At 37.8% G+C, this 26,928-nt stretch overlaps 3 protein-coding genes across 4 annotated transcripts in view; 2 read left to right on the forward strand and 1 right to left on the reverse strand.

Annotated features, from left to right (window-relative positions):
- Window positions 1-7,731: 7,731 nt before the first annotated feature.
- Window positions 7,732-10,059, reverse strand: LOC149425278 (cytochrome b-c1 complex subunit 7-like). The gene is made up of 3 exons (XM_089651057.1): window positions 9,900-10,059; window positions 9,752-9,799; window positions 7,732-8,056 (listed from the first exon to the last, which is right to left on the reverse strand). Exons 1-3 carry the CDS (start codon window positions 9,931-9,933, stop codon window positions 7,803-7,805), a joined length of 336 nt encoding a protein of 111 aa, XP_089507183.1. The 5' UTR covers window positions 9,934-10,059; the 3' UTR covers window positions 7,732-7,802.
- A 1,085-nt stretch (window positions 10,060-11,144) lies between these two features.
- Window positions 11,145-17,649, forward strand: LOC149425279 (alpha/beta hydrolase domain-containing protein 17B). The gene is made up of 3 exons (XM_089651058.1): window positions 11,145-11,953; window positions 16,445-16,698; window positions 17,415-17,649. Exons 1-2 carry the CDS (start codon window positions 11,304-11,306, stop codon window positions 16,659-16,661), a joined length of 867 nt encoding a protein of 288 aa, XP_089507184.1. The 5' UTR covers window positions 11,145-11,303; the 3' UTR covers window positions 16,662-16,698; window positions 17,415-17,649.
- A 7,333-nt stretch (window positions 17,650-24,982) lies between these two features.
- The window catches only part of LamC (Lamin C), a 36,759-nt gene continuing 34,813 nt past the window's right edge, over window positions 24,983-26,928 (forward strand). Inside the window, exon 1 of one of the 2 annotated variants that reach the window (XM_089650333.1) lies at window positions 24,983-25,563. In XM_089650333.1, the coding sequence (XP_089506459.1) occupies window positions 25,130-25,563 (434 nt within the window). In that variant the 5' untranslated portion in view covers window positions 24,983-25,129. The remainder of the gene's footprint in view (window positions 25,564-26,928) is intronic. The other variant, XM_089650341.1, reaches the window with a different exon arrangement.

Genomic DNA, 26,928 nt, shown 5'->3' on the forward strand with positions numbered 1-26,928 from the left:
TATCTGTTTATGGTGGTCGCTTTCCCCAATTACTGAGTCTAATGGGACTAACTTTCCCAGAAGTGTATTGAGAGTGATTTCCACGTCCACTGTCTCAACGTCCCTACCCTCAAAATTTGAAATTACACTCGAAAGATACCGTTCAGAGCCTTTTCCGGATTTTTCAACGGCGCTGTGGATTTCCCACGGGTTGGCGTTCCCTATATCTTTAACCCAATTATGCCAATTAGCTCGTTTTGCTGAGAGGACTGCTAACTTGAAGGTTCTACGTGCAGCCCTGAGGCGCTCCATGCGAGCAGCGATCTCCTCCTCCGTAAAGCTGCCTCGTTTGGTAGCGCCCAAGGCCCTGTAGGCCTTCTTGTAGGCTCCCTTCAGCAGAGTCAGCTCAGGCGACCACCAAGGATTCCTTGTAGACCTCCTTGGGTTTGCTCTTCCCAAAGAGGACTCGGCAGCTGACACTACGGCTGCATTGAAAAAGTTCCCCAAGTTTTCCGGATCTCTTGCTGCTACGTCATAGAATCCCCTTAAAGTGTCGCGTAGCGCCTCCCCAAATTTATCCCAATTCGCCATTGTGGTTTTGAAATTCCAGGAGGATCTCGGAGTTCCGGTCTTTTTGACACCCACAGTAAATGTAATGAGCCTATGATCGGAGGCTATTGCGCATTCATGTACCTTCCAATGCGATATCTTGGCCGCAACAGATCCAGAGCAAAGAGTTAGATCTATGTTGCTCTCCCCGAGGGTATTCGAAAAAGTGTATAGTGAGTTAGGCTCATTTAATACAATAAGACCTTGCGCCGCAATTAGATCTTCTACGGCGTCTGATCGTTCCGTCCTATAGCTTACAGCATGATCGAACCATATCGGGGAGCGAGCGTTAAAGTCTCCTCCTATAACTATGTTACGACCTTTAAGTGCGTGAAGAGCGCGCGTCAGGCTCAAGATATGCGGTTCAACCGGGTTCCCATACTTAAAGTATACTGAGATCAAGAAGATCTCAGTTTCGCCAAATCTAATAGATACGCAGGTCTGGTACTCGTTCGACAGTCCCACCAGAAGGAGGGGGCTGATCACAGAAGAGTTAACCAGGATACCCGCCCCTGGAGAGGTGCCTACTTCGAGCACCAGACCTGGTGGATTTATCGGTGTCTTACCAAACCAGGTGTATTGCTCCTGAATAAGCAAAATGTCGATTTTTAGGTCAGACATTGTCTGCAGTGACTCCAGTGTGGCGGCTCTGGACCTCTGCAGGTTGATCTGACCTATTTGGAGAAGGGGGTTACAGGCCATAGTCCGTCATTTTTACTTGAGTCTCCACTGCAGCCCGTAGGGCTGGGCAGGATCTGTCACCAGTGGGATGATTTGCCGGCTTTTTGAATTTGGTACATGTTGCACAGGTACCGGGTGCTGTTTTCTTGGGGCAATTCTCAAAGTCGTGTCCAGGTTGGGCACAGTGACGGCAAGTGATAGATTCCTGGGAACAGGATTTACTAATGTGCCCATATAAGTGGCATTTGTAGCAACGCGTGGCTCCTAGGTAGTCCCGGACACGACAAGCATTCCACCCCAAGAAGCAGTATCCACTGTCAATAAGGGCCTTCCGTACCTCGGGATGGCAAGTTACCACCATATTCATGGTGCCAAAATTGATCAAGTAACCGGAGGGTGTATTTAGGCTCCACACTTTATATCCGGGATATATATGGCAAGTTACCACCATATTCATGGTGTCAAAATTGATCAAGTAACCGGAGGGTGTATTTAGGCTCCACACTTTATATCCGAATCGAATGGGTTTGCCTTTTATGTATTGCTTACATCCATGGCGGCCATAGTATGGAATCATCGATTCATCATAACTTAAATTTTCTTCTGGGTGGAAGTTTCGCATAAACCGTTCAATAAGCCTATCTGTAAATGGACGTAACTTCCACATCCGGTCTGCACTATTGAACTGATTTGGTGAAGCAAAGTGTATCATTTTGTGTATCTGTTCAAATCTATCACGAGACATGGTGGACGCAATCTGCTTATTGTAGAAAGGGCGAGAGCTGCTCCAGTACAATCGAGTTGATGGAATCGGGCATAATCCCGATGTTATAAGTATACCCATGTACGCTTTGATATCCCCGACAGTTAAAGGTGATACTTTATGACTATTTTCAGGGTCTTGCTTGGTCTGATATTTGTTGGATTCTGTAACGATGAATTCGTACATTTCGTTGTCAAAATTTAGTTCAAATAATTCCACCGGTGATAAAGCAGCTACGTCGGTATAATTTCCTTCGGGAAATATGCTAGAAACAATTGGCGTCACATCGTTAGACTTCCATTGAAACATAGTTTTCGGACCAGGCATACGTTTTGGAATGCGATAAGGTGGTTCAGCGGGATCATTCACTCTGTCTCCAGTACTAACACGGCATCGTTTCAAAGGAGGCTCGAAAGAAGTGCTTGCAGACGCTTGACCGTGTGATGCTGAAGCGTCGAATAAATTTATGTCGAAGTCACTGAAAGTTGAATCCAAACGCTCGTCTCCGAAATGCTCTAGATTAGGGTTCTCTTGATCTGAATCATAATCGGGCGTATCTTGTCCCTTTTTGTGTCGACGGCGATTTACGATTTGGCAATTAAAAACAATTGCGCTCGAGAAATATTGGCAATTATTCCACCGTCATCTTCATCAGCTGAATCTGCTCCGGACAAATCACTCTCATTTGGCGGCTCCACATACACATCCACATCCACTACCTCATCATCCTCCAAATTCGTATCCGATTGTTCTTCAAGCAGTAACATCACTTCTTCAACAGTCAGACCCCTAAAAAACACGAAAAAACAATGAAATCTGCGAAAAATTACAATTTATGTATAGTGAGATCTGCCGAAAGGTCCATATGGAGCCAAAAATCAAAACCTTCAATTCAAAGTACTCTCTTTGATACAATAAGGATTATTTTTGTAACAATATGTCTATAAATAGTTAGTAAATTTCATTCTTTACGGATCATAAACGGTTTTGGAAAAAAAAAATCAAATCTACACATAAGTTTATTGGATTACTTACTTCACTCGCTTTGACATTTTGAAAAATTTGCACTTTTTTTCAAACTCCGTTTATACACGTCTGTCCACGCCGGCACATGCAAACGAACTGAGCGCCTCTAAGACAAACGTGTTCGTACATGCTTGTAGACTACATAAAACTGAATTTCGCATCGCCATTTTAATATATCGGCATGATGTGACTAATTGAGGTCCAACACTTTTTCGAGGTCCATATGGCACCTTCGTCATGAATGGGTTAATGAAATTTTGCACATTTGACATTCAAAATTAGTGTCATACATCTGATTTTTAAAAACTCTGTGCATAACCCTGGCAACGCCGTGGACTTCAGCTAGTTATAAATAATTTCAAATCAGTGGTATTAGAATATTCATTGAACCACTGGACATAAATTGACACGCAAAATAGTATGAAAACAAATATTTTCTTCCTGTGGTGGAGGTCAAAGTGGGATGCTGATGTTATTTTGCCAGTTGATGGCATCGGGAGTCACTTCAATTAATAAAGTTAACAAACCAGTAAGTTCGTGGTACATACATATAACCTTTCCTTGCCGGTGCTGTCAACTGAGTATCTTGGTAACTAATTGCTAAAATATCTCTGTAAGTACTAAACACAGAGTTAGGGGGTATTTCACTATCTCTGATTATGTTCTGACTAAGCACTAATCCGCGGATTAGTCATTTTTTCGTTTTCACTATATCTGAATAACGCTAACGCTCGGGTTAAAGTTCGATTTGACTAATCAGTGCTCAAACCTCACGCGTCAAAACATTCCGAGTTTGACAGCAAAGAAGTGAGTCGAATTTTGTTGAATGAATTTGAATGCTTGTATGATCCATCCTGAATTATTTGATTGTGTTCAAAATAAGAAACAATGTATTAATTCGACACGAATCTATCTAAAATGACCTGATAATCAACATAACATAACCAAAAAAATGCACACTTTGCGGTGTGCGGACTGTGACGCATGACAGCCGTGGCAGTAGATGGAGTAACTGCAAACATTTTGCGATGTTGCCAGACTATTTCGAGTGTTATCAATGGTGAAACGGTCGCCGTTGAATAACGAAGTTATTCTGATCTTTAAAGCCAGCCAACGGATAGCTAGTCAGATATTTAGCCCGACATAGTGAAATACCCCCTTAATATTGTATGTATTCCTCCGCAATACATTATGTATTGTTGAATTCAATAATTATAATATATGTATAAATATTTATTGACTGAACAGCACCGAAACTCAAGGAAGTTTTTAGCAATGTACAGGAAGGGTTTGTGACGTAGCTAAACCCGCGATAGGGAGAATGTTATGAACTAGGTCCCCAGAAGTACCTCCTGGAAACTGATGAAGGGGGCAGTCTTCTTCGTTTTTTATGTGAATACCACACAAGAGGCCCAACCATCTGGATCCAGTGAGACTATGGTATCCCCAATTGGGGTGTGTTGTAAGGCTGAAGGTAGTGGGGAGGGGAGTAACTTTTCAATTCTGAATGGTGGTCTTCATCGGTAATATTGAGAGTATCTTCTACTCTGGAACGGGCCGCAAATAAGCTATATACAGTGGTGCCTCACACAACGAACTTAATTCGTTCCAGGAGCAAGTTCGTTATGCGAAAAGTTCGTTATGTGAAACGCGTTTTCCCATAACAATACATGTTAAAAAAAATAATTCGTTCTGTAGCATAAAATATGGTAAGATGACATAAAAAAAAGATAAATTTTTTGTTATTATTTTTATTTAGATACATCTAAAAACATAATGAAAAAAACACACATTTTTTAATTTTAAGAAATAATCGAATCTTGCACATCTTCATCCATTTTCCGCCGATGGTGCAGTGAAAAACCTGTCCAAAGTCGTTTGTTTCTCTCTTTTCTTCAACATCTGCCGGAAATAACGGACAAGAGTATCGGAGTACAGGTCGTTGATCCTGTTTGCTTCAGCGGAATCCGGATAGTGGGCTGAACTGCTTTCCATTTGACCAGGATGTTCTTGATGTCAGCAGTTGGAATTGGTTGATTGTTTGATTGTTGCTCCTCGTTATCAGATGACGCTTCCCTTTGAGCATTGTCCTGTTGTTGGGCCAGAAGTGTTTGGAGCTCTTCAGTTGTCAGCTCTTCTTTGTGTTCCTCAATAAGCTCCTGTACATCCTCTTCCTCTACCTCTAATTCCAACCTTTGGGCCACTGTGATGATGTCCTTCACCACTTCTGTGTCATCAACTACTGCTTCTTCCTGAATCCACGAAGGCACAAGCATCTTCCAAGCAGAAATGAGGGTCCTTTGTGACACTTCTTCCCAGGCCTTCTGTATAAGTCGTATTGCCAAAAGGATATCAAATTTCTCCTTCCAAAACATTCGGATAGTCATATTGTCTCCACCAAACTCGCATTCTTCAAACACCTTATTAAAGAGGGCTCTAGTGTAGAGTTTTTTAAAGTTCGCAATAACTTGCTGATCCATTGGCTGGAGAATGGATGTGGTGTTTGGTGGCAAATACTGAACCTTGATAAAAGGATAATTTTCCTGCAATATTTCTTCTAGGTCTTTTGGGTGAGAAGGGGCATTGTCAAGTATCAGAAGGGCTTTGAGCGGCAGTTCTTTTTCCAACAAGAATTTCTTCACAGCAGGAGCAAAGGTTTCCAGAATCCATTCGTTGAAGATAACTTGGGTCACCCAGGCTTTTTGATTGGACTTCCAATGGACGGGCAATTTGGACTTAATAACGTTATTTTTCTTAAAAATTCTTGGATTTTCAGAGTGATAAACCAATAGAGGTTTGATCTTGAGGTCTCCGCTGGCATTAGACGAAATCATAAGGGTAAGTCTGTCCTTCATGGCTTTGTGTCCTGGCAATTTCTTCTCTTCTTTTGTAATGAATGTTCTGCTCGGCATTCTTTTCCAGAAAAGACCCGTTTCATCGGCATTGAACACTTGTTGTGGGCAGTATCCTTCATCCATAATAAATTTTTGAAAATTAATAGAGAACTTTTCTGCTTCTTTTTTATCAGCACTGCCAGCCTCACCATGCATATTAACGCTGTGGATTCCATACCTTTTCTTAAATCTAAAAAACCACCCCCTGCTGGCTTTGAAATCTTCTTTATTATCTTGATTGCTGCTACTTCCAGGGATGTTTTTCTTTAGATCTTCATAAATTATCTTGGCCTTGTAACAGATAATATCTTGGGTTGTTACGTCACCTTTCACCTGCCTGTCCTTAATCCAAATCGCTAATAGCCTCTCCATTTCCTCGTGGATTGAAGATCTATGTTTTTCATTAAATAGTTTTGATACTCCTTTGGCTACTTTGGCTGATTTTATTGCATCCTTGTTTTTCAAAATGGTGAAAATGGTGGTCTTGTTGAGGCCAAACTCTTTGACGAGGTCACACTGTTTTACCCCACATTCACTCCTTCTAATTATTTCCTGTTTCATTTCAAGAGAAATCACCTTCCTGCTTTTTTTAGAACCCATCATATAAAAAAAAGGTTGAGTTTATCTTAAAAGGACGACTGCCGTGATACGTGTGCGATTTAATTCGTAATGAAGAACGATTGCTGCGATACGTGCGTAAGTTAAGCGTACTACGCAGTGACTAACGAGTCTAACGACTGCCTGCGCGGGAGGATGCAATTAATCGGCAGTGATCGTAGAAGATCGGGCGACTTCGTTGTGTGAAGCGAAGTTCGTTGTATGAATCGTGAAATGAACGAAAAGGAAGTCCGTTGTGTGCAGCATTCGCTGTGCGAGGCGTTCGTTGTGTGAGGCACCACTGTATTGTTATTTAATTAATTAATTGTGAAAAATACAAATAATATTTACTCACGCACACCAGGATTTGAACCCGCGGCCTCCGGATTTGTTGTCAAGAGCCTTACCCCTCGACCACGGAGGCCAACATTCGATATGTTCTGATGTTTGAAATATGTCCACCTTTACACAATTCAAAACCCTTTAGGCTCCATTTATACATCATTACGCGCAACAGCTGTGATTGCATCGGATGTAGTTTTGAGAAAGAATTTGCATAAAGCAAGGATCTATACAGCAGTGGGGCCATCCGTGACTTTTCAGCGGGCTAAAGTGGTAAGATTGAAAAATACGACAATGATGATGTTTGTGAATTTTTTTTCAAAATTAATATTTTTTGTATGAAGATTTTCAGTAATCCTTCAGTTTGGGGAATCGCAACATCCCCAAATTGAAAATCTTCAAACAAAAATGTTTTCAGCTGTCATTAATGTTGTATTTTTCAATCTTATATCTACCTCACTGAAAAGTCACGGATTGCCACTGCTATACAGTGAAACCCTCTTATAAGTTTCCCACTATATTATTTGTAATTCTATCAGTTTCTCTTCAGTGATAGCGGCGACTACAGGAGTTGTGACACAAATGTTATGAAGTAGAAGGAAGAGAGAAAAGCTCTGAATGTAATTGCGTAAAAGGAGAATCTATACAGTGAACCCCTCTTACAAGGTTCCCACTTAAGAATATTTGTTTTCCAGTCCCTTTAAGATTGAAATTTAAAAATTGCCTAATTTATTAAATTAAAAAATTAAACTAACGTATTCCCATCAAGGTTTTTTTCCAGTCTCTCGGAAAACCATATATGAGAGGTTCACTGTATTTAAATGAAAATAAACTCATCAGTTAATTGCCTAGTAACGTAACATATTTATTATTTATTATAAGCCAGAGAATATACAAAACAGGAGGATAATTTAATGGTTGGCGTTCCATTCCTCACGTTCAGCCCGCTCGCGCTTGACCATCTGCACGATGGGTTCGAGGTACCGGTTGGCCACGTCAGCCTCTACGGTGGTCCACTGCTCCTTGGGTAGCGTGATCTTCTGCATGGAGCACTGCGCGGCACGCACCAGGCGGAAGTTGCGTTCGTCCACGATCTTGGCGGGCAGGCGGCGGATGGCCTCCACGGTGTCCTCGTCCTCGTACAAGATATCGTCGCGGAAAAGCCCTGAATTATACAACAAATTTAAAAAAAATTATATCAGTATCAATTCTTAGTAGATTACAAGTGAAATAATAGTGTAAATGAAACAATATTACATTTGAACCACATTTTTTTTATATTAACAAGGAGGAAAATAAATACTATATTACAAAATATTAGGTGAACATATATTATTAAATGTTGAAGTGGGGGTAGAAGCGTGACTAGGGATTATTGAAGAGTGGGGGGAGGAGAAATAACAGAAGGTGAATGGTAGCATTCTGAAATGGGACGATAAATAATATTTTTTTGTTTATTTAAACAAAACATATTATTAAAACTATCATATTACAGTCCCATCTTATATACATTCTCCTCCCCCCATTCTTGACTAATTCCTATTCTCGCCTCCACCCCCAATCCAACACTTAATAATATATACTATGTTCACCATTATTTTATAATGTTAAGTTAGTACATATTTTGCCTTTAGGAAGGAACGGTTGTTCCAAAACTGATATAAAAAATATATTATGGTTCAAACAGAGTAATATTGTTTCATCTATTTATAATTGGTAATTACAAGGTTATGCAAACATTCAAAAGTAGAAATAATAGTGATTAAGATTGAATGCTGAGCTTTTTTATGTGGGAGTAAGCAGTGATTTACGCACTTTTGCTACAAAGTATGTTGTACGCTTAACATTTTTATGAAGCTAACTTTTTTGTTTATCTGTATACAGATGCAGAAGAGTGGCGTGATAAAATTCCACACTGTTAAAGTTGCCAAATTCTGCCACACGCTTAATATGCAAAAATTAACAACAAAAAATACATGATTTCAACATAATTAATAGAAGAAACAACTATTTATGTCTGGGGAGTTGATAAAAGATGCATTAAAGTTCCATTTTTTCCCAAATTTAAAAATTTCACGACCGCTGGTTTTCTTATTTATATCACCTAACAATTGTGGTAAGTCATGTTTGAAGGTTACGAAATACACAGAAATTATTAAAATTAATCAAACTAAATAATAGTATTAGGCTGATTTGTATTGCGCCGTTCTTGCCAAAAATCCCCTCAAGGGCGCTGTACAAATAAAGATATAGTAAAATTAATATGAGAACGGGTCGCTTCTACGATTCGTTCTTAAGTTCAACAGCTCGGCTGTGGAACGAACTGCCGGCCTCTGTGTTTCCTCCATCCTACAACATGGGACTCTACAATACCCATGTTCACTCCTTCCTCTCCACAAAATGACCCTCCACACAGCATCCCCAAAGATGACATAGGCCCTGAGGGAAATTATTTTCTTCAGGGCCTCCTGTGTGGAGTTAATATAAAAAAAAAAAAAATTAAAAAAAAACCTATTTTGTGTGTGTTTTACCATCTCCCCTAGTGTAAATAGTTGTTTCTTGTAGTAATCAAGTTGAAATAAAGTGGTTTTTTTTAATAAGAACTTTCATTATTTCTAATAAAACTCCAAAACTATACAGTGGACCAAAACGTTTTAAATAGCATATTTTCGTATCCGTAGGTGAGGAAAATTTTAGAGATGTGTCGTACATAATTATTTGGCAAGTGTTGTATAAAGTTTTTTTTTATTCATAGTAGTAGATGTGTTGGGGTGAAGTCATCTGTCAAATCAGAAATGATTTAGGTTAAGCCCAATTTTATCACATTTTTTTAACAAATCGAGTAATGTAGTAGTAATACCATATTTGTTAAATCCAGAAGCATTGTAAGCCCATCTCCTCAGCGCAGCTGAAACATGAAGGATAATATTATTATGTAACATTTTTCAAAAACATTATCGTTAAATTATTCAAAATATAAATCTATTATCATAAATAATTTTGCTCACTTATGGCAGTAACTTTAGTAGCAGCGGAAGCCATTTCAATTTAGAGAATTTATATAAATATATCACAAAATATTCTCAACGAGACAATCTTCTAATCGATGTCGACCACAGAAAAAACCATGAAAAATCTGACAACCGAACGTTCAATGCTGCCATTCAACAAAATCAATTATAAAGCATGGCGATTTTAGTTGATCAAATCTGTTGAATGATACTTGAAAGCTAATCGATAAGTGTGAACAGCCTTTCAACAGAGTTGATCAAGTTTTTATTCGGGCGACTAATGTCCCATTCAGACAGAGCGATTTTGGTTGAACGACAAAAATTGAACAAGATTTTTTCAGACGTTTCAGTTTAACTCGACCCGATATTGTTAATGAAGATGAATAATCTATAATTTCGAACTTTTTACGGAACGAACTTGAAAATATGAAAAAACGTCGTATGTGGGGTCAGAATTGAATATAAAGATAAATGAATTGGGTGCTTCTAACACTTCATTGAGAGAGATGGTGTTAGAAGAAACCGAAGACTATCGCAAACATTTATGAATTTCGGAGGAACAGTTTAATGTAGTGTTCATAAGTCTAAAAGTTCAAAGCGTTTTATATTACTTATTATTGCTAGCCATACAATCCGATACAGAACTGTCACATCTAAAAAGATTGTGTGTTATATTTGAAAATTATGCAACTCCCTCTTCTACCTACGGCAGGAGAGGGGTCAGAGCGCCGTTATTACGCGGATTTCATCTGTCAAAGTAACAAATCCTATACATATAAATGATATTCCGTGGCATTCCCCCAATTGATCTGATCCTCTCTCCAGAGGAAGATAATAGCGTAGTGTGTTGGCCCAACATATAAGACGTCCATTCCACGCCCACTTTATGCACGCATAATATAGCGTAATGTGTCTAAGGCCTTATGCTTTAATACTGATAAGTGAGTAAAGTAGAGAGGAAAAAGAATATAGAATAACGATATAAGTTATTTCAGTACCAATTCTGAGAATTTAATAAGACGGCGCATGCGATACGCAGCCCGACCAATTTAAAAATTACGTAAAAAAACTCAAATCCGTAAATTTTTTTACTAAAAGTGTTAAGTCCAGGTGGACAAATTGGAAAACGGTTTGTTCAGTGGGTACCGGCAGTACCTAACCAACGATTAAAATAAATGATGAGTATGCATATTAAGGATATAGTGTAAATTTTGAGAATCTAGAAGGCTGTGCAATAAGCAATGGCGGAGCCAGTCATCGCGAACATGGCTGAAATACGGTGGAAATGTCAATAAAGAAAAACACTACTACCCCATAATTGACTGTTAATTGTAAGAAACAGTGCTTTTATATAAGTGAGGATTTTATCTTAGTGTTTTTTAGTGAACATTCGTGTGCATCATGAACGGTTTAAGCCTGAGTGAACTTTGTTGTCTGTTTTGTTGTCCGCCATGCCCAGGTAGAATCGCTGCTAAGTTAGCTTTCCTCCCTCCGGAGCCTACCTATGCTTTCATCGCAGACGATACTGGCTCCACTAAATATACTCTTAACTTAACCGAAAGAGCAGAATGGCAATATTCAGACCGCGAAAAAGAAAACGTCGAAGGGTTTTTCTCCAGGACCTCAAGGGGTAACAGAATCGCTTGTCTCTTTGTCAGATGCAGCGCGAATGCGAGATTTACAATCCTATTTTCTCACGGGAATGCTGTGGACTTAGGACAAATGAGCAGTTTCTACTTGGGATTAGGTACCAGAATAAACTGTAACATATTTAGCTACGATTACTCGGGATATGGTGTGAGTGGAGGTAAACCCTCTGAAAAGAATCTGTATGCAGATATTGATGCTGCCTGGCTGGCTCTGAGGACGCGCTATGGCATCAGCCCGGAGAACATCATCCTCTATGGGCAGAGCATCGGCACCGTGCCCACCGTGGACTTGGCCTCCCGCTACGAGGTGGGGGCCGTCATCCTGCATTCTCCGCTCATGTCCGGCATGCGGGTGGCTTTCCCCAACACCAAGAGGACTTGGTTCTTCGATGCATTTCCTAGGTAATTTTCTTATCATGTGACTTGCCTTGGCCTAGTAATTTATGACCCCAATTTGAATACTAATCCTTGTCTTTTGGAATGTTGTTTATTTTACTTTTTCGGATAAATCATCTGATTCCATTATGTTTCTGGGTCTTACCCACTGCCATCCTTCATGTTTTAATCATTGCTCTTTTGTTCTTACTTATTAGGGATGATTAAACCCCGTATATATTATTATCAAAAGTAATTGAAGACCTTTAGCTTGTTACTAACGTTGCCGCATTCCTCGGGTTGGCTAAAGGTACATAATGTAATGTTAATAAGAATATTTCATATTGATAAAGATAGAGACTTTAAATTTAATCAATCGGTACTATTTTAGACACGTATGTACATTATTTATTCCAATCAGCTTTGCACGCTATGAAATGGGCGAAGCATTCATTATAATTATTATTTTTGCCCTCATTTATATTATCATGTAGGTAGGTAATTATTATTTAGGTATTTGTGTTGTATTATGAGAATGGTTTATATCGGATAATATGGTAAAGGCTATGAATGAATACAATTATTGTAATTAATCTTGCTTTTATTTTACATCTGACCTTTAACCTGATGTTAAGAATTTATCACATTATTTCTTACACCAGCCATTACCATTACTTAAGAGTAATGTAGTAAAGTAGTTCGAATTCTGTAATCTTGCAATTGGCTGAAATAAATTACAAATTTAATGGATTGAGTTATTTTACGTAAAACTGATAATAATAATAATATTTGGCTAATTTATATAGCTCCGTTTTCGTGAAAAATTACCTCAATGGGGATGTACATAATTTATTATATTTTCAATGCTTAGTTTATCAATAAAAAAATAGTGTAAAAATAGCTTTCTTCCAGCATTTCATGAATTCACTTAGTTTTATTTGGCGTACATTGTTATTTTAGCTTGAAACAATTTTCTGCGTGTTTCGAATGAGACCGCATTACTTAGTCTTTTCATATTATGAAATCCAAACTGGAAGCGAACTGATGATGATTGACTGATCTAATTCCAGTATTTTTGTTGGATATTTTCCAGTTACTCTGATGTTGAAAATCATCATGAATCACTAGTTTCAACTGACTTTGTGTACATTTCATATGGCACAGTCAATGAAATTGTAATTAGAATCTTTTCTATTCAATTTTAAAATTACCCTTAGCAACTTAAAACTCTTAGGACGGGTTGTTTCGGAGAATTTGAAAAATTCATCAAATTTCAACGTTCATTTTCAAGTTCTGTAAAAGATTTTTTGAAGTTCTGTTTTAATTTCAGTTTTGTCAAGCACCTAGCCTATAAAGATATAATAACAAAACTTGAATAGGACTTTCACAGAACCCGGAAATGAACGTTGAAATTTGATGAATTGTTCAAATTCTCCGAAACAACCCGTCCTTAAATATATTCACAAAAGGAGTCAAAAAGCTAATGCTATTTTATTGCTTGGCTTTTATCATGTTTATTCTGTTTTACCCTGTTTACCATAATTTCTGAATTATAATCATTAGATTATGTTCGGAAAATAAATATGATGATACACAATTCCTGATGACGTTAATAAGTAGAATCTTATCTTAAATAAATTTCATTACATGTTTTATCTTCTGATGCCAGTTCATGATTCATTTTAATACCCTTTCCTATACATGTAGTAGGTTTGCAGAAAAACAATATTATGCTTAACCAGATAATTTCTTTGTTTTTATTGCACACTTTTCTTTGTTCATTAGCTGTTAATTTATTGTTTACAATACAAATATTTTGATGACAAAAATTTTATGCTCTAAATTATATTTTTTTTGCCAAAATTTATTTCAGTCTTAAAATAACAATGAACGCATGTTTGTCAAATCAAACTTATAATATGTTTTTGTTTCTTCCCACCATAGTATTTTGGTACTGTCTTGTAATGTGTTTACATCTCTGGTAGTCTTTTAAAGCCATTCCATACTAGACAAAATAAAAGATTTTATTTTATCAGTAAACCTTGTTTTTTTGCGCCTGTAAAAGGCATTAATTTTTATGATAGTATGATAGTATTTATTAATTCTAGTCCTCATTTTGTAAATCTTTGAATTTCAAAACAAAGTATTAACTATCTATCTACATAAATAAAAATGTAAATATTCATTTGTTCAAGTTCTTCACCAATTGCTTTCAAATTTTGACACAACATTGCATTCGAATATGCATGAGTTTTTATACCTATATTATATAGATGTCACTTGTGACAGGTAAAAACATGTTTTTAAAAAAAAAACAGCGCCATCTGTTGGACGTAAAAGCAACACACGCTATTTTTTATCTATCTGCACAGACAGACTGAGCCACAGCAACGCTTGGCCTTGTACAGCTAGTATTATAATATTATACTTGTCTTAAAAATGTCGTCCTCCATAGCTTATGGTAACACGTTAATATCTGACTCTATAACCAACAAAGGTGGTAATAAATAGTCCTTCACTTTCTTTTATCCATTTTCTACAATGTCTAAGAAATATTTTGGTTTTCACCACAGACATATGAATATATAGACTAGAAATTAAAGGTGAGGGGTAAAATCAACTGTTGAAGAACGAAGGGGGTAAAGCTGACTGTGATTCGTCAATAAATCAATCTGACAGTATATAGGCATCTCGCATTTTAATATCACCATTTAGTTCTTAAAAGTAAAATCTGCTTTTGAATGAATATACATTTTTACATGGGAGCGCAAATTACTCGCCACGTTATGAACAAATTTGCGAAGTCCAAATTCAGCAAAAAAAATTTCTTCTATTTTCAGAGTCGAATATTTTGTTTACGTATTTAGTTAAGACACTTTTATAAGTGTTCATAATTTACTTCCCAGTAACAACGATGCGCACACTTGGGAATCGCTACACTTGACCAATGTTGGAGGGTTGTCACAACCGCTATGTTCCTATTAATAATAAAATATTGAAATCTTTAAGAAAGAAAAGTAAAACAACTAAAAAAATCAATGAAATTATATACACACAGTTTTTACCAGCGATTCCTAAGAGTATTTGGAGTAAAAATTTGGACATCATTTTGCCTTCCGATGACATTTTTTCAATTAAAAACAAAAAACATGATTTTCTATCACACATCGCCACTCGGTATAACCTAGCGCATTACGTGATATGCACTCCTTCTCGTTCCAGCAGTACCGTACATACGAAACAAGCGCGTACCTAACACGTGGTACCTAAAGCGCAAAAAGCAAAGGCACATCCCTGATTCCTATGCACACGGCTTTGTATTTTGTGTCCAGATGTATTTCGATGTGATAGTATATGTTTCTACAACTGATCCATATTATACGATGTGAATAAGCTTAAAATAATGCTTACATATGGAATGTAATACGACAATTGGGTTTATTCTCTTTTTCACATCTATTTTTACAAGTTTTCATATCACAAGCCACCATTTTGCCGTGTTATTTCGTAAAATGCCTCGACCATAGCTCGACGCTAGTTCGAACAAGAATGATGACGTCACATTCTCAAGATTCACGTGGAGCCATACGCGAGCCCAGCCGGCTCCAATGGAACCGGTATGGGGAGTGGGGAATAATACGCTTTTAATCACTTAGGGCAGGTCTACTAATATTCATATGCAGAGATGTGCAAAATGGGTACCCAAAACCATTTGAAATGCAAAATTGAAATGGGTCAAAACTTTTCCATTTGAAAATGCAAAATGGTTTTTAGAAAAGCATTTCAAATGCAAAATGCAAAATACCTATTTTCAAAATGCATTGAAAGTGCAAAATGGTTTCTCAGGTCGAACAATTAAAATAATTATAAAATTTTTAAACAATTTTGTCTTTTAACAATGGACATCAATGTAGAACATATTACATGATGGTAAATCCAAAAACACCACGACTACAGATTATGAAACCACGAAAAATTTGCGCGGGACTAATGTTGCTAACGTAAAAACATAGAAACTGCTATCTAACATTTAATATTACAGCGTCATGGCCCCATGTTCAGTTTTTGAATCAGTATTTTTTGTAATGGTATCACTCAATTGCCAGGGCTCCTACCAGGGAGCAACTTGACAAATGTAAATTATCTCTCATAGCGAGGTTGAGGACCGACTGATATTTGGGGCTTATGAAAAAAAGATGAGTGGAGAAAGTAGGAAGAATGTTGCAAAAAGCATTTAAAATGGAAAATGCATTAAGAAAAGCATTTAAAATGCAAAATGCAAAATGGTTTTTAAAAAAGCATTTAAAATGCAAAATGGAAAATACCCATTTTGCATTTCCATTTGAAATAAAGCACATCTCTGTTCATATGTCTATGGTTTTCACCATTTATTAAATGCATCAAGATTCATATAAAAAATATAAGCACTACTTTATTCCACTGTAGAATATTATTTTGCCTGTGCATGCGCATTACAGAACATGATGATGTTAATGTGGTGATTATGATTGATTCCAGTATTGATAAGGTGCCCAAGGTGACCTCGCCCGTGCTGGTGATCCACGGCACCGAGGACGAGGTGATAGACTTCTCGCACGGGCTGGCCATCTACGAGCGCTGTCCGCGGGCTGTGGAGCCGCTGTGGGTAGAGGGCGCCGGCCACAATGATGTGGAGCTCTACAACCAGTATCTGGAGCGCCTGAAGCAGTTTGTGTCTGTGGAGCTGCTCAACTGACAACGACTGCAGGCCCCTGTAGGCCAGAATAAAACAGGTATATCATCCAAATGAATTGCCAAAAGGTATTACATTATGTAATGCGCGATTTAATAGCTGACGCTTCTACACTCGAAGTAATTAAATTAGACTTTTTTTGCCTTCTAATGGTTTCTTTCAATACACATACATAATGCCAATTCAATGAACTGTAAGGACGGGTTGTTTCGGAGAATCTGAACAATTCATCAAATTTCAACGTTCATTTTCAAGTTCTGTGAAAGATTTTTTCAAGTTCTGTTTTTATTTCAGTTTTGTCAAGCAACTAGCCTACAATGATATAATAAGAGAACTTGAATAAGTCTTTCACAGAACCCGAAAACGAACGTTGAAATTTGATGAATTGTTCAAATTCTCCGAAACAACCCGTCCTAAGTATTATTGTACTGTTGTTACACAGAGTATTTTGAATAAATGATACAGGATTGCAATCAGCATTAAATGATAACTTTATTTTTCCTCAATGTTATTGCTCGAGAGGTAGTGGTTCATTTTATACATCGATAAAGTTGTAGCGTATATTGAAATGCCCACTATTTTTCAATTTCCTCTTTATGTAATATTTCTAGAATTTTTAAGGCTAATTCCAAACTCAAGCTATTTTTAGCTCATTTTGTAAACATAATTCAATGCCCATATTATTTAATGTTATATGTATTCTGTATTCGGCAAATGGGTTATTATTTACTAAATGTTTAACTTTTGTGGTTAAAGGTGAGGACCCCGTACCCGTACCCGCTCCAGTCAGTCAATCAACCGTCAGTTCCGAAACCACCAGCTCAGTCACTGAAAAGCTCCTATAGCTAGCAGGGGCCGGGTCCAACCACTTGGCCGGCCCCAAACACAATTCCTCTAATGCAGAGCACCAACGCCCTCCACCGTACCACACCAGTCTGTCCAGCACGCCTCCTCGCTATCACTCCAACCTCACCGGCAGCAGCTCAGCCGCAGAAGCCAAGATGGAGAGATTTATCAAGATGGCCATAATGCAAGAAACCGAAGATGAAAAATTTAATGTTAGCATCAATATTATAGGCACGGAATCTCCCGAACCTGCTGTGATGAAGATTCGCCGGCCTATACACTCCCGTAGCAACAGTGATGTGACACCGTGTTGCGTGTGCCCGCCCTCCCCTCTCCCTCCCGCCCCGCCGCCCCCCACTGCCCGTCCACATCCCCGCTCACGCTCCCTCGGTGCACGCCCCTCCCACAAGCAGGCGGTCAAGCACCAGCAGGCACTCTCCCTTCAGAAGACTTCACCCTCCCACTTAGCGGTAGACTTCTCGCCTCATCTTGAAATAAGTACTCTAAGTTCTATTCTGGCAAAGTGTGAAAAGACTACTTCGCCCGTGTGTAGTCCTCGTAAGATACGCAGCGAGCAAACCTCGCCCAGTGTGTCCGTTATCTCCATTCCTGAAGCTAATCCACATCCAAGAACTGTGCCCAGCCATATAGATAAGAGCAGCAGTCAGCTGGTGTATGTTCCTTGGGATCCCTGGACCAAACAGTCTGATAGTGATGTGAAAACCATGAAGAAACTGGCGAGGACCAACTTATCTTTGGAGTGCTCACCTGCCGATAATGGCCCTTGGATCCTTAATTCTTCATCCAAAGGATATTCTCAATCTCAGCGACAGCTTTATAGAAAAGCCAAATCGTTTTCCAAACAAAAAAGTACCGGAGACAATAGAAAAGTAGAGAATATCTCTACTCTGCAGGTTTCTAATCTAGCGGTACGAAGAAATTCTAAATTAGAACGGCTGTCCCCTGTTTCGTGCAATACCTGCTGGTCCACCGATACGTGCAAGTGCTCTAGCACTAAAGCTGACGACAATCTGAGTCTTAATATACCTCTCTCTCCGGCATTCCTCGACCGGTCTCCAGACTTGCTGCTGGCAGCACGCTCCAGTCCCATACGCCTGACTGCGGAGAAACAAATAGTGATTAAGAAATCGCCGGTCGTACTAAAGAAAAATAGCAGGTCTCTTTCGGTCAGTGGCATAAAGTGCCTGCATGATCTTGCATCTTCTCAAATAAACGGTAAAGTGGATATGATGTGCACTTGCAATACGCTGAAACAGGGATGGATTTCCCCTCGTCCCTCACCACGCAAGTCTTTACCCCGATCAGAATACCTGTCGCTGTCTAAGGATTGCGAAGTAGATTTGTCCAAGGTTCCAAGTAGAAAGAATAGTTTTTCCAAGGTGGCTTCTACCAATAATTCACCCCCAGTTGTATCACAGATAGACACTAGCAACAGTCCTCCGCAGATGATAAAAATTTGTGATGTTTCAGATGTAACGCCTCGAGCAGAAGTGAAGGAACCGGGCGTCACTAAACCTGTGGAGGGGTGTGATCCTCTTCTAGAAACTACTTGTTAAAATTTTCAATACTTTTCTATGTCACTCTAGTTTGGCACGAGGACTCTAAATATAACGGTTTTCACTTAGTAGTTTAAGCATACTTAGGAAACATTATGATAAACATCAAATCAGTATCTGTTAAGGAAACCACACAAATCACTGAATGGGGATTGTTGCTAGATATGTATTGTGGCTCACACGGAATCTAATTAGGTGGTATGTACACATTGACTTGTGATGGTATGGTAAGCAGCAGGTAGTAAACCTCTCGGCAGAGATTGGTAGGGTCCCACGGTTCTTATTATATGTTATGTTGGGGATGTGAAGACAATTATTATGTTTTAGTGAAATATTCACTTGACATTCGCTTTCTCCGCAACTTTCACCACGTTATTGTCATATTAACGGAGTTAACATCAATCTTAACGGAGTCAGCGTCCATCTTAAATAAAATATTGTGATTATTGAAAAATGTTATCAAAAGACTGCGTATGGTTTCAAATTAAAATGTGTGTGTTCAATGGCGATGCATACATCTCAATGTTTGGTTCATCTCGAACTAGGTGTTTATATACCGTAAATATCGTAAACTCTTTTGCTAGGATTAGACTAAATTTAATGGATTTATTAATTTGTTTATATAGTTATTAACTATTTAGTATACATTTCAATTATTATGCATTTGTTGACCTCTTTATTGAAATTGAATGTCTTCCCGTAAACCTGTTGTATTTTTTATCTTGGCAAGTCGGAAGAAGAGAAATGTATAAATTGAATAAGCTGGGAATAGTTTCAATGACAAAGTTTCTAAAGGTTAACCGTAGGTTACAAACTCTCACATAAAGTTCCATCTTGTACTTATGGTGTGTATATTATGTGTGTTGTTATGTGCTATGTCTGGTTGAGCTGTAAAATATTTACTTGTATAGATTTTTTATTATTTACATCACTTTTTTAATTTAGACCAAATGAGTTTAATGTGAGTCGACGAACTCCTAAATATTTAATAAAAAGGTAGTAAAAGGCAATTCTTTTGCATTGACGTGTTTCCCTTTTACTAAACATGTTTCATCATTATTTGTGCAATGAGCCGATAGTATTTTTTCATACTGATGCTCGTAATTTTTAGTACATATTATTCTTACATTTTATATTATTAAAGAAAAATCTTGTCAACTTGGAAGCAATCAATATCAGAAAGTTCTTTAAATGTTACATGTAAAATATTATCATCAACCTCATGTAATATTAGTTACAACTTATTATAATATTAAATAAAAATAAAAAATATCTTTAATTTGTTCATTTCAATCCATGCGTCAATAATTTCATTGCTCTAAATGAGTGTCATTTTGCAGAACGGAGCTCGTTAACAATTGAGGAAAAAAGTTTATTGTATACATCGCATTCGCTGAATACAATTCGGATGATCTGAGGTATACAATGTGACAAAGGTAAATAAATAAAAATATACATATTGGATAATCAGATCGTCATTGAGATGAATTTCAGCTAGGGTAAACCACCGATACATTATTGTAGGAAGTTGTGCAAACAAATAATTTGTCTTAATATTTTAAAGCATAATTATAATATAAATAAAGTGTAATTTCATAAAATAATTCATTTAACGCTACCTATGAACGCGTAGATTATAACGTACGTTAGGTTTACCCTTAATTAGATTCTTTTCGAGTTTCTAAATTTGTTAATAAAGTAATTAACGGTTTTCTAACCCATACACTAATAATAATATGAAAAATGAATGCTTTTTTTACCCAAATACCATACACGAATCCCTGCTCCCAACCTTCTGAAGTTAGTGGGACTCGTCAATTGAGGTATGTTTTGAAACTGAAAAGAAAGAGATGGGAAGAGAAAGGTTAAAAAGTTCCTGGCTTTTCAGATCTGGTCACCAAGCAAGGCTAAACTAATTAACCATCACTGCCACCAGTTGGAGGGACTGCCACACAACTCTGTTTTGGCACACGCTCCTTACTTCATTCCCATTCATGCATCGTCTCATACATGTTTTCCGACTCGACTTAACTCTTGATAAGCCATAATGTATATTAAAAAAAAAATCTGACAATGCGCCTCCTATCGTATATTAGCATATTATAGGGAACACGGTGAGATGGTTAAAATGTGAATTATCTTTAGTTGGATTCCCTGTGAAGTCGAACAGTTGATACATTTTGCTCTCTCACGACTCTTCCTTACTTCCACTACCCCTTCCTTCTGTTTGCATTATTTAACTCTTAGGAGATAGATGGATGGCATCACTATGATGGCGTTTTGAAGAATCGTGTCCATGGTATGCAGCCCTGTAATTGCAGGGTTAGCGTGTACATATTTTTTGTCATCTAATATTACATCTATTAGTTAAAGTAAAAGTAAAAATGTGACTTCATCAAGTCTAGTATTGTTTATAAAAGTCCTGTGTCCTCAATGTGTATCGTTTTGGCACCTAGCCGGGGCCCCCCTCCGACTTTTGGGGGCCTATAAAAAATATGATTTATTAATTTCCGAGTCCTGTGCCCTCAATGTGTTTCCATTTTCACAGCATCTTCAACGTTGACATATTATACTTTAAGGAACTTATGTCCTTTACCCCCCCCCCCCCCTCCCCTTGAGGTTTGGGCCTTAGACCGGGCCTAGGCGGTAGTCCGGCCCTGACGAGTGAGATGATGGGTTATGTCTGTATCAGGCACTAAACTCATCCTACATAAACATAAAGTACAGTTGAGCATGATGACACTATTATTGTGGTGACGTGTTGCGTTTCAAGTAACCTTTTAATTGATTTTGTGGGTATGTACCTTAATGATAATTTGTTTAGCGCCGCTTTCTTCAAAAAATCTCAAGGGTGCTTTAAATATCAGGTAAGTACTACGACTGCTTGGGCCCTGGGCCCGATGATTTATACCTCCTTGAACCTCCCTTTCTGCGGCCCTGCCTATGATCTTGAGTTGCAGGACATCCTCAGGCCAGGGACCCTGGGCTGATGCCCCGCAATCAGCATTTGCTTAAATGCTGACCGTTAAATCCGCCCCCGGTTGTTCCTGCAATACTGTGAGTTGTGGGTACTGTTAACATAACTTCAATGAAGAGCTCATAATTTAAGGAAAGTGGTAATAAATTAACAATGAATTCAAAGATCCATCAACACCTAGAGTATTTACAGTTTCTGAAAGTTATAAATTTGTTGGAGAACACAAAGAGAAAAAATTAAATGAAATATGATTTTATATTTAGGAATCTACAGCAAATAAAGAGATACTATCAGTTTTCTCACAATTCCCTCACAGGAATATACCTACCTACACAATGTTTTGAAAGTATATATCAGCGTGCTGGCAGACCAGCAGACACTGTGCCGAGTACCGGGCTGAAAACGCGGTGACAAACTGCGACCAAAGGCCAAGCAACAGAGAAAGCAGAGTAGAGGTGATCACATGTAGAAGAGACAATGGGCGAGTCAGTTCACTGAGATTAGTTTAAAACATGGTTTTCCCATGTAAGGAAAAGAGAAAAATTAAGAGATTTTTACAATAACAAATGTCAAACGCTCCTAAAAAATTTAAATATTAAAATTTCTTAATGTTCTTTCACCGACTGAATCGGCTGATCACACTGGGCGAGTTGAGTATGCAGGTGAAGGGGGTACTTACTCAACCGAGTCATTTCATCAGGCCTTGCATTAATTTTTGTCTCACCTGAATCCCTCGCCTGCTACTAGGCCGAGTACTGACTGTACTGATCACATCAGCCGAGCACTCGGTCGAATGCACTGCCTCGGCTGAGCACTCAGCAGGTGTAATTCAGGCATAATGGACTCTGTAAAGGCCCGATAGGGCATTAATGAATAATAAATACATATTGTGGATTCTTCTAAATACAAAAGATTGTTGCTGGTACTTCAGTTATATATTTTAAAAAAAACGTTTATTAGTAATATAATTGTACATAAATTTGTAAACTATTCAAGTAAAACCGATGTTTAAAAATTAATAAATGTGGTCACGGAATGGATTCTTTACCAGAAATGTTAAACATGAGTTTTTTCAATGTTAGCCGCTAGTTAGCTAGTGTAGCATGTTGCCATCAGAGATGGTTTATTTATGCATCAGAGTATATGGGGAATGTCAGAAGTTGGAGGTATTATTAATTTGGGGTAATTGATAAATAAAGTAAATGAATAAATTTGCATGTTAAAAATATATAACTTTTCAATATTCTACAATACGTAACTATGGTCAAACCAACGAAGTTACAATATATATAAACCCATTTTTATTTGGTCATTGATAAAACCAACCAAAATCGTTGGACATTGATAGAGTTGTAATTTAAATATAAAATTTTGATGGCATTTTCAAGTCGAAGGAAATGAAAACTTGTCGAATTCCGCTGCATGCAGAGGCTCTTTAAAAAAACAACACTTGATTTCAACTTAAATATCTACAGGAAACAACTATATGAGTCGGGTGTAAAAATAGATTTATAGGGTGATAGTTTGGGTTATTTTGATAATTTATGTGTATTTGTTAACCTTCAAACATAACTTTGATTCAGAAAAAATAGATATTTAATGCATCTTTTACCATCTTCCACGACGTAAATAGTTATTTCTTGTAGTAATTAAGTTGAAACCAATGGCTATTTATAATTTTTTGCGTACTAAGCGTGCAGCGGAATTCGACAACTTTATCGGAAGGAAATATTTCATTGAATTATTATAATCTCGCTCAAGGAAGCTTATTTGAATGCTTGGCGTCGTCACAAAAATCATGACAATGCTACCAGTTAAATAAAATATATTATGATTTAAGTTTTTTTTTTTTACTTTTTTGATATGGTAGCATACAGGGCTCCGGGCCAAAAGGCCCCTTTCTCTTTCATAATGAGTTTGAATTATGGTTGTTGGAAAATAGATTTAGTTTTGGTGAAAATTTATTCGCAATGGTATATGGCTGCAGTTAAGGGGGTAATTTACGTAGTATTTGTTTCGGTTTATTATATTTAGTTTTGGCGTTTACGTCGTACTGGGCGAGTCAATTGATGGACGCGTTTTTATGGGTTGGAATGCCCGAATAAAAAGAGTCCCGGTGGAGCTGGGGAATGATGATTTACGTCATTTTATTGACTAATTCGCAAAACAAGCTTTTCTGAGAGTTCACAATTTTCTGTGAAATAACAAAATAAAAATAGAAAACTAAACAATCAACTAAACAAAGCCTATTTACACCTAATTAATAATTATTTAAATATTAATGTTCAGTTCCTATCTAACATTAACATTTTTATAATGAATATAGCGTCGATTTCCAGTGTTGCCAACGAAGGCGATTTATCGCCATTTAGGCTACTCAGAACGAGGATCGGCGACGAAAAAATCTAAAAGGCGACTGGTCGCCGATTAGGCTACAACAGATTTTTTAATTTAAATGGAAAAATGTGAGGAATTTTTCGAAATAGAATTCCGTAGCCTTAATTATTATATTACTTATTCCCTCCCCATGGATTTCAAAATTGTTGTGGGGAATCACATAATGTTTTTGGCTGTGCGGAATTTTTTTTCAGCGAAGATCTGCAACAACCCCCGCCCCCCCCCCATGGATTTGAAATATTTTGTGGGGAGTACTCATTTTGAATCGTTTTTGTGGTGAATTATGTTTTACAGAAATTCTCTAACAATCCCCCCCCATGGATTTCGAATAATAAAAGGGGGAATCAAGCTCACGTACAATATTTGTGGGGAATATGTGGGCAGAATTTATGCGAGTTCATTAGAATTACTGCAACTGAAATTCGGCTACATTAGGCTACTAAATGTTTGAAAAACGGCGACATTAGGCCAAGACCCGTTGGCAACACTGTCGATTTCCAGTATTCGGTGGGAGTGGCTTTGTTGATGTCATCGGTCACGTGACCAAAGTTGCGCTTGCGCAGTTTAGCGGCGTTGCGGGCAACAGTTTTTGTGGTTTGACGGCGTGGGTACGTCGTTTTGGTGCGCTGTGAAAATTGTTTTGATCAAGTGCTCCTTGGTTTTGTGTAGTGAAAATGGCGTCCAAAAGTAAGAAAACGACTGTAACATCTTCGAGTAGCATCAATGTATCTTCCCTTCAAACACCGCAGTCGAGCAGCACCCCTAGAAGCGGCAGTCGCCCCGCTAGCTCAGCCGGCCGGTCTGGCAGTCCCATGAGTCCTACTCGTCAAAGCCGTCTTCAAGAGAAGGAGTCTCTGCAAAATCTTAATGATAGGCTCGCTGCCTATATTGACCGGGTTCGTCACCTGGAGGGTGAGAATGGTCGTCTCACCAGAGAAGTGCAAACATCCCACGAAACGGTCACCCGCGAAGTTTCAAACATCAAGGGCATGTACGAGCATGAGCTCGCAGATGCTCGTAAACTTTTAGATGAAACAGCTCGCGAGAAAGCGAAGCTCGAAATTGATGTAAAGCGTCTCTGCGAAGAAAATGAAGATCTCCGCAAACGGTGAGTTTATTATTTATTTGTGAAAAATACCTTAAAAATTCTGAATGATATCATATCATCAATATTTATTTTGATAAATAATTGCAAATATGTTTGGAAAAAGTATGCCTATTGTAAGGTCAGAATTTTGTAACAATTATGTGAAAAATTCTTGCATCGTAGCCAGACACTCGGAAATAACAATAATATCAATGTTATTTTTCGGCATTCTTGGTAATATTTGGTGAACATTTCGGTTTGACTATTTACAGTCTCATACTCTGGTGTGGCAAACCAACGAAACACGGCATAACCTACAGACAGGTGTCATTTTCTTCGGTGTCAATAATAATGTTATCGGCTTCTTATTATTGTTTGAAAAGACTGTAATTATTTCCCTAACCTCCACAGTTATAGAAATTACACTCTGTTTCAACAATTACTACAAGAAAATACATGCACATATTAGGTTCTTAGTTTGGGTTAATTAAGTAATTTATGCGTATTTAGATTAAAACTAAACTTTCGCAAGTGTCACTCCCTACAAAGTCCAAAATGGCGGCAAAGTGATAGTTTTATTAGGTAAATTGTGAATAAAAATTGATTTATAATGCATCTTCTACCAAATACCTCGACGTTAATCGTTTGTTACCTCTAGTAATTGTTGAAACTATGTGTAATTTCCATAATCTGTGCATATGTTCGGCGGTTAGGGAAATATTTACCCGTTGGTTAAATACAAGAAAGTTGATTAAAGGAATCCCAACACGGCATCACAACCCAAAAATTAATAACGATAATACTTTCTGCCGTGCAAATCTCAAAGCATTCCATTTATCGCATTAGGTACTCAATTTAACACGTTTTCCAGTTGAATTAATTAGTCAGGTTGTGCAGAACGAATAAATAGTAATATTGACTTTATTAGTTGCCACATTCCACGATGAGATGAACAGACAACTACTGGATTATAAATGTTAATAAGGTAGGTACTTACCTGTCTCCAAAAAATATTCATTTTCAAATACCCTTGAATGTCACACTTGCTCTCTATGCTAAACGAATCTAAAGGCGACTTTACCCAGCGTCATTTTGTCTCTCGATGATGTCACACTCCTGAAATAATAATCCTGACGTAATGTAGCACAGAGCTAAGGCTTCTATCCGGACCAGAGGAGAGGCTTCTGTACGTGCCCACGCTACACCAGCTATAATTAATTCTGTTAAAAATCGTTCGATGGGTTTAGTTTCAAAGATTCACTAAATTTCACAACTAAATTCTAATATAACTGGCGTAACAACTGGGAGGTATGACAAAAGTGCCATTTACCGGATGGTAATGGTTTCTTCAAACTTCTTCTATATATTCCATGTCCGTAAGGTATA

Source organism: Hesperophylax consimilis, chromosome 3 (genome assembly GCF_061612785.1).
Source record: "Hesperophylax consimilis isolate HC1 chromosome 3, BYU_Hcon_1.0, whole genome shotgun sequence".
In the NCBI taxonomy this organism is placed as follows: domain Eukaryota; kingdom Metazoa; phylum Arthropoda; class Insecta; order Trichoptera; family Limnephilidae; genus Hesperophylax; species Hesperophylax consimilis.

Excerpts from the sequence above, each read along its gene's own strand:
- LOC149425278 (XM_089651057.1), bottom strand. The coding sequence starts at position 9,933 with ATGGCTTCCGCTGCTACTAAAGTTACTGCCATAA. Across the intron at positions 9,800-9,899 it reads TACTAAAGTTACTGCCATAA|CTGCGCTGAGGAGATGGGCT; the intron begins GTGAGCAAAATT and ends TTCATGTTTCAG. Across the intron at positions 8,057-9,751 it reads TTCTGGATTTAACAAATATG|GGCTTTTCCGCGACGATATC; the intron begins GTATTACTACTA and ends TGTATAATTCAG.
- LOC149425279 (XM_089651058.1), top strand. The coding sequence starts at position 11,304 with ATGAACGGTTTAAGCCTGAGTGAACTTTGTTGTCTGTTTTGTTGTCCG. Across the intron at positions 11,954-16,444 it reads TTCTTCGATGCATTTCCTAG|TATTGATAAGGTGCCCAAGG; the intron begins GTAATTTTCTTA and ends GATTGATTCCAG.